Source organism: Taurulus bubalis (assembly GCF_910589615.1).
Source record: "Taurulus bubalis genome assembly, chromosome: 6".
In the NCBI taxonomy this organism is placed as follows: domain Eukaryota; kingdom Metazoa; phylum Chordata; class Actinopteri; order Perciformes; family Cottidae; genus Taurulus; species Taurulus bubalis.
Genome location: NC_136594.1, coordinates 20,747,817 through 20,762,403, shown reverse-complemented (window position 1 = coordinate 20,762,403; position 14,587 = coordinate 20,747,817). Strand labels below are relative to the sequence as shown.

Genomic DNA, 14,587 nt, shown 5'->3' with positions numbered 1-14,587 from the left:
TGAGATTAATATGATTTGACGAACCACTGTACTCTACTGGGCCTCCATCTTCCTCTGCACAAACTGATTCCCCAGCAGGGAAGTCAATCTGGACTCATTCTGTCATGCTTCAACCTCCCCATTAGCCCTCACAATCTGCCTCGCGCTGTGCTTTGCTATTTGGCCTTTTCCCATCTGTCTTGAACATCGCTTCCAAGCTTGTTCTGTCAATAATCTTCCTGAAGAGTGGAGAGGGGATGAGTGATATTAGGATTGAATAAAGTGTTCCCTTTCCTTGGAGGCCTTCAACTAAGCTAGGGTGTTTTTTTAAATGTATTTCTTCTTAATACGAACGCCAACTTTGGCACAAACTCCACCGCAGCCACCCACCCGCCACGCCTGCACACATGGCAACGTGGGCCCCCGTTGCAGCAGAGCAAAAAGCTTTAAAAGAACACTGATGGAATGGGAGAAACCAACAGATGGAGGTGTAGGAGGAGTGTCAGCCTCTTTTGTCGGGAGGGGGAGAGAAACCCTGCCAACATTCACACAATGTGATCGGTGATGGCTGTTTTTTTTATTCACAGCCATCTATAAGCAGTGGGCGCCATTTTTGTTCTCCTTCGGAAATTGTTTAACATGTCAGTCAAAGGGAGCGCAGATGAAAGCAGGCTACATGAAAGCCTCATAAATAAGTTCTCAATGCAGCCTCAATTGCAGTCTTACCAGAGTTCAGGGTTAAAGACTAGAGAATGTCAAGCATGATGCACAAAGTCTTCTGAGTGCACATATTGGTAGTTTACTGTACCTCTGTGAACACATACTGAGAGGTTCAAGGGGCCAAAAGGGGCTCAGAAGGAGCTCAGACAACTCAAGTCTAATTAAAAGGAATAGTTAGACATTTTGGGTAATACTCTTATTTGGTTTCTTGCCGAGAGTTTGAGAGGATTGATACCACTCTCATTTCTGCAACTTAAAGACTAAAAACGAGGGGAAACGGCTCGCCTGCCTCTATCCAAAGGTAATACAATTTGCCAGCGCCTCTAAAGCTCACTAACACATTCTATCTTGTTTCGTTCGCTGCCTGTGGTCTTATCCAGAGTAGACTCCAGGAAGGTACTACGTCCAGCCAAGAAATAGTCCAATACATATCCCCACCCCGCCACCGTATGGTTGGTTGGTTGGTTGATCTTTAGGTTCAAAAGGCCACCAAAGTAATTCAGTAGAGAAATATGTGTTTGGTCTCCCGTAGCACATTCTTCAGAATGAAAGCCTTTTGAAGCGTTCTTTTCACACCATCCCGCAGTTTCAATGTTCGTATAACAGATTTTCCTTTCACAAGTGGAACATTGATTGCTGCAAAAGCGGAAGCAATTTCAGCCTCACTTAACCCCCTCATCCCCTGCCTCGCTGCTCCAAGCTCACAGTCTCACTCCTCATCTGTCTCTGTCTGTCTCGATGTCTCTCTGCAGTAAATTACCCACCTGGGCTCAAGCAGTGGTTCCCAACATCTTCTACGTGACAGAGAAAGCGTGGAACTACTACCCTTACACCAAAACAGGTGAGCATACAGAGTAAATGTGTGTGGGTCTAATCAATCTTTTGTAGTTTTTTGTTGTTGTTGTAATTGCCAATACCACAAACAGGCCCCTCACATCATATCAAAATCTAGTTAGCTGCTGTAACAATAAGAGAGCGCTTCTGCAACACTTCCCTCTCTTGTTCTTGTCTTGTGGAGAAATAGAGCTAACGATAGCTCAGACTGGAATAGTTTAGGGCTGCACAACACCTCTTTTAAAGGTCAGCTTCTCAACTGGTTTTCAGTAGGCCCGAAAGTTTCTTTTCAGTCGAAACACAGTATACTCAGCAGTCACACTTGGTGCAAACACTTTGCTGGATACTCTTATGGAGTTGGAGTAGCGTGTGAAACGAAAGCAGGAGTTTTCAAGACGCATTGGAGAAGATTCATTCCAGCACATGGTCCAAGATTGCTAATCTCCTCTGCATTTTTTTTAACACATTTTTAATAGGAAAGGAAAGAGCTTTTTTTTTTTTTTTTACCAAAGTCCCTGTGCAACTTCAGAAGTGTGTTGTATAATTCAGGAAACTCTGATCCTCACTTTTCAGCCATATGTGATTTCTGAAAGACCTGAGGATTTTTTTTTATCCTTATGCAGCAACATTGGAAGTAAGCGGTTTTATAGCATTCCAAGCAAGATGCAAATTAGATGTGAAAAATCAGTGACCTCTGAAAACGTGAATCAATAAAGTATAACCTTCAACTCTAAAAGGTGATTGTATTGACATGGGACAGCGGCTCTAGACAAAAAGACAACACACACTGTAGATTCCCAAGGGCCCTTAATGCTGACACACTGATCACACGGGTCAGTTGCACCACTGCAGCTTTCTGTTAGTTTGTCAGTGTGCCAGGAAGACATGGTGAGAGAAAGCACAAACATGTTATTGATATATAAACATGTTAGAGCCGACATGCATTTACAAGTTCACAGTGTTACCGTGGAGCAAATGATTTGTCTCCAGGCTGACGGCAGCCCAAGCTTTGCTTCGTAAATCACCGACGTCACAAGCAACCGATCAGAGCCGCAGTGCCCGGGACATATTTCTGTGATGCTTTAATGATCCTGATCTGAGGGAGAAGTGTTACAAGCTGAGGAGGACAGATGAAAGGGGATTTGTCTTTAATGAGAGTAAATTCGAGAGTGGAAGGGAAAGTCACTAAAGAGGGGAAGATGTGAGGTATCAGATAGATGATATGCCTGTAAGTCTCACACTTTTTTTTTTTTTTTTGTGTACATCATGGCCTTCTGATTATGCTGTTTCAATTTCAAGAGGTTGCATAACTAACTGTGTTATTCCTGTGCTCTGTCTCTGCCCTGTCCCCGATGTCTGTGTCATCCCGCTCTGGTCGGTAGAATATACAGTAAGTATCCTTGATGTAACTCTGCATGTCTGTATTAGTGCGTTATGTTGCACCAGTGGCCACATGGAGTGCAAAACACCAAATCATCATCATCATAATGATCAGAGGTTTCTCCAAAATAAGAAATAAAAAACACAAATACAAAAACAAATAGGTTTCCCGTCACAGCTGTAAATGCACTCAGAACACAGGCTGTACCAGTCAAAACTCACCAGCATTGCACTTTCTAATGGAAGCTATGGGCATGTACACATTTACACAAGTGTGGTTCACTATTTTTAGAAAGCTATAATGTAATACTGTTTACAGAAGTTAATTAAGCCTGCTGCTGTTTGAAGTGCAGGCCCATTATCTTGCAGAATTTCGTCACGAAGGGATTAGGTTTGTCAGTTAAGGGCTGCATCCTCCATGTCCAACGCACACACACACACACACACACACACACACACACACACACACACACACACACACACACACACACACACACACACACACACACACACACACACACACAGAGACACAGGCACACACTCTCCACTGGGCGTGTCTTTTTTAATAAGCAGAGCTGCCTGTGTGACCTGTGATTAACCCTCGAAAGCACATGAAGCGTTGGCAGAATAAACTGACACATTTTTAAGACACATGAGCATGCGATTAGGCTTAGCTGTTGGGCTTCTCTTGTGCAGATGTGAGAAATGTCAACGCCATGAGTCACGCCACTTTAGGGTGCAGGGACACGAGAGGAAAGACAACAGTTTTGCTACGACAGAATGCTTGATATTGTCTCTGTACATGTGTGGGGGCGTTTTTATGTCCGTGCATGAGTCAGCGTGGATACACCCATGCCAAGAGTAGCTGTGAGTCAAAAGATTCACAAAAATCTTTTAGAATTGTCTTTTGTAAATGTTGACAGGGAGATAGAAATCGACATGGAGCGCTATCGCAGCCTGCATTTGTTTTGTTTGGCAGTATACAATGAGGAAGAACATAGAAAGAGAGGGACAGAAAGTTCCAGCAGCTGCTTTGACAGCCAGTGTAAATACTATTAAGGTGGTTTAAAAGTGTACTGACTGTCAGTGTAAATACTATTAAGGTGGTTTAAAAGTGTACTTTTACATGCTTCTTTTGAAAGAAGTTACAGCAAAGCATATTACTCCCAGTGGCCCATTTTGACAGATATGCATTAAACTAAACTTAACATAACTCACAACGTTTACTGCATTACCATTAGAGGGAAGGAGGACAGAGTGTTCATGTTCAACAGTTCTCTATCTTTACGTAAAATGCTATTAAAGGCAGTAAAGCAGCCTTTGATAATATTTTGTGGTTTAACATCTTTGCCTTTATCCACAGTGCTCATTCTTGCCCAAGTTCTCCATCCACATAGAGACAAAATACGAGGACAACAAAGGATGCAATGACAATGTGAGTATTCTGTGTGTGTGAGATAAGAGCTTTAAGTAGTGGTTGTGGGGATTTTGGTTTCTCAATAGTACACTCTGACAAGGAGCGGTATGAAGACTCTGTACATAGGATGTCTGTCTATCCAGGAGGAGCGATGGATTGATTAACCTGTACTGATATCTTTGCAATGAGTTTGTATCAGCCCATAGGCCTAATCAATGAATCAGTCAGGTTGTAACTGTCATACACATCTCTCAGCTTAATATACATCTGCTGCCTGTCTTGTGTCTCTGATACATAAATATTTATAGCAAAATAGGCCAATTTAAAACACAAATGATCTCATAGCAACATATGGTCGAAAACCTCTGCAAAGGCGAAATGACTAAAACCATCCGTGCAGATTTGGCAACTCACAGACCCTATTTGCAATATTCTCGTTGTATTATAATGCCAACTATACAATGGGCCCAAAGAGTCTGCCAAGAGCTGCTCCACTTGTTGGGCAGCTAATTTCATTCAGGATGTTAGCCTCCTCACTTTCTTTCTCTCAATATTTTACTCCACTCTCCAGTTTGTAGGAGCATTAGTCATCTAAGGAAAGGCTGCCAATGCCTGGACAGTGAGGAAGAAGAATGGCAGGGTAGTGTGTAACAGACAAATTGCTTGAAATATATCATGGTGGGCTGGCCAGCAGGTTAATGTTACTGTGTCTTCATATTTAGCTTCAGATTGTCAGCGGTGATTACGGGACGGATGGCTCCCAACTTCACACACGCATCATGTTGACGCGTTTCAGAGTACTTCACACATGACTCATGAAGCACAGAGGGAGACCGAAATGGACAGACTGTCAGTGAGCATTAAACACGTGGTGATGTTAAAGATTGATGCTTGCTTGGTTTGATATGACAAGGCGACAAATCCAAGACTTTTTCAAATGAAATCTAACAGAAATTGCCTCAAGCAAATGCATCGTTGCAGTCAACGATGCCAGAAAGTTTGAGAAAAGTGTGCATATGAGCTGAGATATCAGAGCGGCATCTATTGTCCACACACACACACACACACACACACACACACACACACACACACACACACACACACACACACACACACACACTCTCAAATCAATGAGTCAATGACACCACCGCACTACTTTGTGCATCAACATCTTCAGGGCAAACAACAAACAAACAAGGAGCTTTGCATGTTTCATGACATTGTATAACCAATTCATGAGTATGTGAGGTGTATTTGCAATTAAGGGTGCTGTGAAATATGTCTGCCGCTGAGCTTCACATAACATTCTCTCTGAGCGAGGGTCATGTTTTCCCATGTGTGGATTCTGATGGCATAACATACATCTGTGCACTCGGGGTGGCTCGACAATGTGTGTAGGTCTTAAACAACATCTGGAAAAGCAAAGACCTACTGAGTGGAAAGGATTCAAAGATGGAGGAATGCCGATGAAGGAATTGGGCGAGTGGGGAGGGGGAGGAGAGGGGTCGTTGATATGTAGACAGGAAATGAGTGAGTGTGTGAGTGGACATCATGCACCGTTTGGATGGAGGCGCCAGTAACAGTACAATATATGTAGAATTCCACTGTACTAGCCAGTGTCAGTCACACACACACAAACGCGCGCATGCGATCACACTCATGCCCACACACACTCGCACACTAAGCTTTAACATGTGTCCTCAGGCCCATGTTGCTCTTGTAATCTCTCCAAGGACTCCTGAACTACACAGCTGGCAGAATGAGAAAACACTTTTTTTTTGGTATTGGTCGCACATAATCGGTCAGTCAACAAGTCATGCACATTTAAAGCCAAATTAAAGAGTTATGAGGTATAATTACAAGCCCTACACCTGTACCTGTTTCTTGAACCCAGTGAAGTTCACTGAGATCCAATATGACAATCCTTAAAAAATTGCCTGCAAAAGAAACATGTTACTCATTATCCTAGATTTTCTAAAAGGACATTGAAGATCACAACCTCCAAAAGAGCCCATTTGTTGGAATAACACCTCGAACTGAAATGGAAGGAGTCTTGATTTTCTCAACCACCATACATCCAATCAACTTCACACTGTGAGCAGCAATACTGGAGGTCAAGCAATTGGCTTGCTCCCGAACAGGCACAAATTGGAGAGAGAGGGCAAGCTCAATTTGCGGCACCGGCATCTTGTACAGGCACTTCCTGTGGCACCGCTCAGTTGCCACAGTGCTGGAGGGAGGTGCCGCTGTTCCGGAAGCTGCCACTACTTTAGAGGCAGCATTTCCGGTGGCACGTCTCATGTGCCGCGAGCTGCCACTACTTTAGAGGCAGCATTTCCGATGGCACGTCTCAGGTGGCGGGGCACTTACGAGTTGCCCCTCGTGTGCCACTAGTTTTTGAGGCATCTGCCTGTGTTAGAGAGAGCGGTGCCGCAACTTGCTTAAGGTCCTGGAAGGTATATATTATCAGAGCTACCAACTCTCACGGTTTCGCCGTGTGACACATGCTTTTGCATGTTTTCATACGCACTCACGCCACACAACCAATTTCTCACGGATTTTTTTTTTTTAAATTTTGGACCGAGGCGCGTTCCTTCCAGGCGCGTTCCAGGCGCGTTCGTTCCAGACGCGCGTTCGTTCCAGGCGCGTTCGTTCCAGACGCGCGTTCGTTCCAGACGCGCGTTCGTTCCAGACGCGCGTTCGTTCCAGGCGCGTTCCAGGCGCGTTCCAGGCGCGCGTTCGTTCCAGGCGCGCGTTCGTTCCAGGCGCGTTCGTTCCAGACGCGCGTTCTACCCAGCTTTTGATCTCCTTCTAATACCTCATTTTTTGTTATTTTATTTATGTGTTGATCTATTGTTTTGCTTTAAAAGGCTACTGTTCAAGCACTTTATTTGTTGCACTTTTTTGTTTGATAATGAAAAATATTTTTCCCTAACTAATCTTGTGTCATTTTTTGCTGAACATAAATCATTAAGTGCTCTTATGAGAATACAAGTATTAACAATATAGGTTAGGTTTCAGTCAAGAATTAGTTGAATACCATTGTAATCAAAATGTCAATCAACCTACCTTGGTCAAATCTTAAACACAGGTCTATTAATTAGGCTATATTGTGGTACATAGACAGCCATTGAGGCACAACAATAGTTTTCTGGTTGAATTTTTAGTCTAGAAGGCCGCTGTGGCAGGTATTTGTGGCCACAGCTGTCATCGCTGCAGAATAGATTCAGAAGATGTTTTGGCAACTGCCTGCCACTATTTGTGGCTTCTGGTGAGATGCACAGATGCACAGTTTAAGGATGTCAGTCGTTTTGCATTCATTTGCAAGGTTCTTTATCATTATTTTTAACAAGGCATCCAATACACGTACATTGTACATTGTCCCTCTTGAACATATAAAAAGAAAATAAATACAGTTTGTAACAGAAAGGGAAAATTATGAGCACAGAACAGCCCTTTCTCTTTCACCAGGGCAACTCAAGGTTGTGATTCCATCCACACCTACTGTCGCTGTACTGTTGAGAGTGTTGGAGGGAGACACTGAGCCCCATTAGAAGCCCATTGGTAGTAATGCTTAAGAAGATTAAAAAGCAAGGCCAATTAAAAAAATAACTTAATAATATCAGAGAAATATTTACTGTTGTTACAGTAAGTATATAAAAAAAGTTGTTGTAAACAAATGTCATTATCTCTACATACAGTCATAAAAGACAATGACAAATAAGCATATTCAAATGTGTAACATAAACTAATAATGTTTGATTTCATATAATTTACAGGGTGGCAGTGCACATATCATTAATATTGCTACTACTAATTATTATTAGTTCTGTTACAGTAGGATATTATGGATTGTATTCATTATAATAATAAAAACAAGCTTGAAAGTCTTTGTCTGTTGAGTTTAAACCAATGAATAAAAACCTACCTAAAACGTTTATTTCTTCTGATCCAGAGAGATTAAATTAAAAAGAGAGATTAAATTAATAAATGCATTATTTAAAGACCGATAGAGACTTTGTACATAACTTGTAAATGTATACATGGCTTATTTCTCAATTACAGCACAGTCAATTATTTGTTTTGGTCTGATTTAGTAAGGAGTTAAAAAAATGAATGGCTTGATTAAAATTGACAAAAGAATATCAATTATTATGAAGGCTGTATGACATTATTCACATTACAATACTTAAGTCTAACCAAAAAATGAATAGTCCTACATAATAAATATTAGATTTGGTTGGAGAAATATGAATGATGAGTTAAATTAGACAAAGAGGCAGATATTTGATTCAATAGATATTCAATAGCCAGAATACCAATCTTTAATTTATTTAACCAATATCAAAACAGAAAATGAATGAACGGCTATGCTAACGAATTACATTGCACAGTGGATTTATAAATTCAGAAAAAAAAACATTTTAAAAGAGAAACATACCTGCATGTGTTTACTCCTGACAAAAGCGCTCACACAAAGGTAAACTCCCTCTTGTGGCCAAATGGGTCAATAACACTTCTTCAATATGTGAAGAAATACTGGTTTCAGAAGGAAACCTTGCAAATGAATGCAAAAACCACATGATGGAAATGCTACTTCTAGGGAGTACAACATTGACTACTGACATCCTTAAACTATGCATCTGGGCATCTCACCAGATGCCACAAATAGTTGTTTTTCTTTGTATTTGATTATTGTTTATTCAAGTGTAAAAATATTGTACATGGTTGTGGCAAGCTGCCACAAAAACTAGTGGCACCTCTAGTTGCCACTAGTTTTTGTGGCAGCTTGCCACAAAAACTAGTGGCACCTGATGCCTGGTGGCACAGGAAGTGCCTATACGAGGTGTCGGTGCCAAGATTAAGTTGTGGCAATGCCACAAAGTTGTGGCAAGCTGCCACAAAAACTAGTGGCACCTCTAGTTGCCACTAGTTGTTGTGGCAGCTTGCCACAACAACTAGTGGCAACTAGAGGTGCCACAGGAAGTGCTTATACAAGGTGCCGGTGCCACGATTTGAGCTTGCTCCTACTGAAATTGGAACTGGCAGTGTAATAGTTTAATTCATTTTAATAAATGAGGCCAGCATTCTCAACATGTAATACACTGAATCCCTGCTGAACGCTTGTGAAAATTTATATTTCTGAAAATATTATCAACCTTATTTAGTTAATGAGAATCTCTTAGGCATGCCATGGATGAGATTGATCTGTTATGTTTGTATTTTCCCGTATTTTCCCGTATTTTTAAAATACGGGACAGCCTTCAGCGGCCTTAGCTGCAGATCATTTTAAGACAATGTCCTGCACTGTACTCAAACGAGCATACCTGTGTTTTGACTTTATAGTGTAGTCAAACAAGAAATCTGACAGAATCAAGTGCACCAACAATTGCGGGCATGCATGCACACAAGAACAGTGCATAGCATTAGCATGTAGCATTGTATTGGGTTGCAGTTCAAGGAATGTACACTTTTGGATTGCCTTTCAATAATTAACTGGTCAAAATAAGATTATGTGTTACTGATTGGCACTTGGGAACGCTATTATCATTCATACACACATACATTGCATGTATTTAAGTTATTTTTGCATCATGAAAATGTAACGTCATTTAAGATTTTCCCAGTTGCAGTGTATTATTATGATGTTTTGTTTTAAGCTGTGATGATTTAGTTCAATTGGCTTTTACTTTGTTTAAATGTGTTCCAGTAAACCAGAGACCCTTACAAATCGTCCGTACACTCTTGTGTTTATATTTTGCAAAGTGATGCGTACGTGCTCTATATAGATGTTTTTCCTTTCCATTCTCATCTCTGATTACACACACCCATGTTTCCTCTATCATCCTATAACCTTTCCTCCTTCCTTATCCTTGCTTGTCTCTGCGTTCATTTCCACTGTTTCCCCCACTGCTTCCACTCTCCCTCCCTGTGACTCCTTCCCTCTACTCTTATTACACACTATCCTCCACCCCAGCACCCCCACTGCTGCATCTCCTCTTCATTGTTTCCATTTGTCCTCTCATCCACCTCCTCTTCTCTCCCTCTCCCTGCTCATCCAGTCTCCATTCCTGTCGCTTGGCTGCACTCATCCATGCTGACATATCCCCCTTATTGTGCCAGCATTGCTCATCCACTCTGTGAATGACAGAATGCATCCTTCGAGGGGAGGAGGAGAAAAGTAGGGAAAGAGAAGGGAGGGGAAGGAGTGTATTTGTGTACTGTGGACAGAAAAAGTTCATTCAGTTCATTCAGTGAAACTCAAGAAAGATTGGAAGAATGTACCAACTGACCTACTAAATAGAAAAAAGATTTTTTTAAATATTACATTTTTAAGTATTTTTTAATTTTTTATAAGCCGCGTGTATATTATGTAATATACTTAAGAAAATGTATCAATTTATAATGCAGAATTCTATAATTATGATGTAAAACTGTTATTGTGATAATGGAATTATCTCAATTTAAGCAAGAACGCACGCACGCACGCACGCACGCGCACACACACACACACACACACACACACACACACACACACACACACACACACACACACACACACACACACACACACTTTACCTTGCCTATAGGGCGGGCACTGTAGCAAGAGCTCTGTTCAAGGATACTCAACAAATGAGATATTATATGTAATTGTGTGGGTGTACTAGTATATAATAAGGCTTTATGGCCATGGATGGATTAATGCATTTATACATATTATATATATACTACTATATATTAATTCTTGATGTAGTCTAGTAAGGTCCATATTATCAACATTGTGACAGCTAATGAAGACTAAGAAGAATCTTAAAAACTAAGAAGGTTGCACACTTGTCTTATCAACATATGACACAGTAATTGCAATCACCATTGTGTCATTTGGCAAAGTAACCCATATAAGACATATGCAGGGAGCACCACCTAATGGTTATATAAGCAAGTACAGCATGTGTTTTGATCAGGCCACCGAGAGTGACAAGATGCACAGTCAAGTGTTGGTAACAGTGTGAGTCAAGCAGAAAGGCAGGTTTACCAGCCACAAATGTGATGATGTAACATGGAAAAGACACATTTCGGAGGTGTATTATTTGTGAGGAGGCTCTGATTGGCATGCAGAGGCTGCAGTGAGCGTTCGCAAAACCCGTCTGTTCTGCTTTCAGATCTTTGACACCGAGCTGAAGGAGCAGGAGCGTGAGGTGTGTTTCATCGACATCGCCTACGATGAGATCCCCGAGCGCTACTATAAAGAGTCTGAGGTGAGCTTGTGGGGGAGCGAGTGTGTCGATGCTCACGGCTGCCGGGAGTTAACGCTACTAAAGAGGTGGAAGTGTGCTGTTAAATCTAGAAATGCTGTGCTTGAGATGAAACGGTGTGATCTCAGTTTGTCTCATGTATAACTTATGCAAATTGGTTTTCTCTTCATCTAACTTGTTTTACAGCCAATCATTTCCAGTGAAAACTCTCCTCTGTCTCAATGAGCATCTTCAACAGTATACTTGACATTATTACTTTTAGAACACTCGCTCTAATGCAAACATTAGGGACTTGTCTACCAGCTGTTGCTTTATATGCCTCTCCCATCTCCCATTCATCATTCATCTGGAGTCTGAAAGCCTTTCTTGCTTCAGTCTGTGAAGTGTGAGAGCTGGTAATTGTCTTCAGAGCTGCTTGATAACGGATTGCTCTAATGAGCATGTATAAATGTTCTCCAAAAACCAGAGGGGTTAATGTGAATGGTATTTAATACTGGCATTCAGTCATGCATGAAATGTAAGGCCCTCCCCTGAACTCCGCTGGTGTGAGGAAACAAACAAGATCCCTGAAGGTTTTGGTTGATTATTGTAATAATAAACATGCGTGCGTTCATTTTCCCCACATTGCAGGACTTGCGCTATTTCAAGTCAGATAAGACGTCGCGGGGGATTCTTCAGGAGGGCTGGAGAGACACCCAGGATCCCATCATGTGCTCATACAAACTGGTCACCGTCAAGTTTGAGGTGTGGGGTTTGCAGACCCGTGTGGAGCAGTTCGTACACAAGGTGAGAGGTTGTCCACGGGATGAATGGCAGTCATTTAAGTTAAACATTTAGTTTGCTTTAAGTCATACTTTTTTTTATTTATATATCTACTTCTTTGCCCCAGTCTCCCAAACTATTTGGTAATTGTTATTAAAAATGCTATTTTCTATGGTGTTGTTCTGAGGCAGCTGGTTAAAGTACTTTTGCCACAAAGCTAAATTGTAATTTAAAATCCTGAAGACGAGGGTTTGGCTTCTTAGTCTCCATGACCTTATGGCTACAGCCTGAATCTTGAATAGTTTGCTTTTAAAGCTAATAACGTTCATTTCTAAAAATACACCGTGTGATTGACCATTTTCTTACCGGCATTGCATTGTGTTATAGGTGGTTCGGGATGTGTTGCTGCTGGGCCATAGACAGGCATTCGCTTGGGTGGATGAGTGGATTGGTAGGTCTATCAGCCCTTTTCTACAGTCCTTCACTATATACTCTACTCAGCTTATACAGGCATTGGCCCATTTCAACCTTTCAGTCATCAAATATTTACGCACAATAGGTTATTATGAATACATTAGACAATAACATGTACATTTCTTTAATAAGAATATAGATGAAAGCAATCCCGTTTCATGGACGTATATTTTATAACTGTTCAATTTTCCATGTATTTGTATGTGGTTAGATATCCAACCTTGCAAGATGTGTTATGTTCTTACTGTTCTTTGAAATGTTAGCAATATTGTTGTGTGTTGTGTGATAACTGTTTATTTACCAGTGTGCATGAAACATCACTCGATCTGCATCTAACCCTGTCGCTGCCAGTCATGCTCATTCTCCTCCAGCATGGATCCTCCTCTTGGTACCACTAACCCACCAATGACAAACACAACAATTCATATAAATTAGTTTATTAGAAAGACTACTGGTAAGTGTAATACTGTGTTAATCATTCAAATTGTATTTGGCACTATATTTCATATTAAATCAAAATATTAAAACATTTTTTGTATAAACCTTGGCAACACAGTTTCATGAAGGAATAATTGTGGATTAACATCAGTGAAGAATGATGCGCCTACTGAAACATGAACTCTGACTGTTGCTCTGAGAGTGGTCGCACAAGAGGCAGCCCTGTTTGCAGCCTAAGTGGCGAAGATAACAAGCCCATTATCTTCTCCACTCCTCTCTATCACCACTAACCTTCAACTCCAAACAGCCCAGATGCTTGAAATATTTTCTAAACATATTTCACATGTCGAATGATTTTGCCCAGAGAATAGGTTTTGCTTACTTATGCATCCGACCAGTCAACCTCTTCTTTGGGTGTAGATTGTTCTTGCTTTTATTTCATCTTGAAAACGTCCTTGACCTTCCTTTCTCCTTCCTTCCTGGTGTGGCTCTGATTTGTCTAGCTGTCTCCTTTAAACTCTCTGGGTCATGGGAAGCTACCCCTTTACCTCTAAAGCTTTCACTTTAAAAAGCTTGAATCATCCTTTAAACCTGCTTTACTCACCCATGGAATGTACCTTTGCCAACTTATCCTTTCCTTCTCCACCTGTTTATAAACTGGAGCCCTATTATAGAGGAGTACACAATATTTAGACCCACAATCCACCCCTCCCCCCTTCTTTCAGATATGACTTTGGATGACGTGCGGGATTACGAGAAACAAATGCATGAGAAAACCAACATTAAAGTTTGCCATGAGCAGCAAGAGAATTCCACCACAAACCCATCTTCACTGGATGACAAAGCAAGCGTATGTGTTTTTTTACATTGCCCCAGCTCTGTCTCTTACGTGACCCGTTGCGTTGGTGGTAAAGTTGTCAAAGTTGCATATGACTGTCCCCCTACATCTGCTCATTCTGTCCTGCAAACGATGCATACATGAATGGTTGAATATGATAATTCAAGTCTTCAAAGATTCTCTAGAGGGTTTGAAAAGCTATCTAGGAAACATAACGCAACACACATGAACATGTGAACATGTTCGTATATAAAACGCGAGCAGATTATTTTATTATATTTGTTTTTGAATATATGCAATTTTTTTTGCATAGTTTTGACTTTGATGTGCCTTTTTCTCTGGGCATGCCTGTTGTTTTAATTATGACTTTTAAGTTGTGGAAAGCTACAGTTTCAGCCTTTTGATGTTTTGCAATTGTCCACAAAGAGCAAAACAAATCTACTTTCCCAATTCTTCCTCTCATTGTTCTTAATTGATCTTTTTTCCAAT

The 14,587-nt window shown here is 41.1% G+C and overlaps 1 protein-coding gene across 1 annotated transcript in view; it reads left to right on the top strand.

The window, feature by feature from the left end:
• LOC306738017 (cytoplasmic phosphatidylinositol transfer protein 1-like) overlaps positions 1–14,587 on the top strand; it is a gene marked incomplete at its 5' end in the record, with an annotated part of 62,263 nt that overhangs the window by 47,271 nt on the left and 405 nt on the right. The window contains 6 exons of the mRNA XM_079219847.1: positions 1,452–1,540; positions 2,916–2,923; positions 4,277–4,348; positions 11,494–11,589; positions 12,217–12,372; positions 12,736–12,799. Of these exons, the coding sequence (XP_079075973.1) occupies positions 1,452–1,540; positions 2,916–2,923; positions 4,277–4,348; positions 11,494–11,589; positions 12,217–12,372; positions 12,736–12,799 (485 nt within the window). The remainder of the gene's footprint in view (positions 1–1,451; positions 1,541–2,915; positions 2,924–4,276; positions 4,349–11,493; positions 11,590–12,216; positions 12,373–12,735; positions 12,800–14,587) is intronic.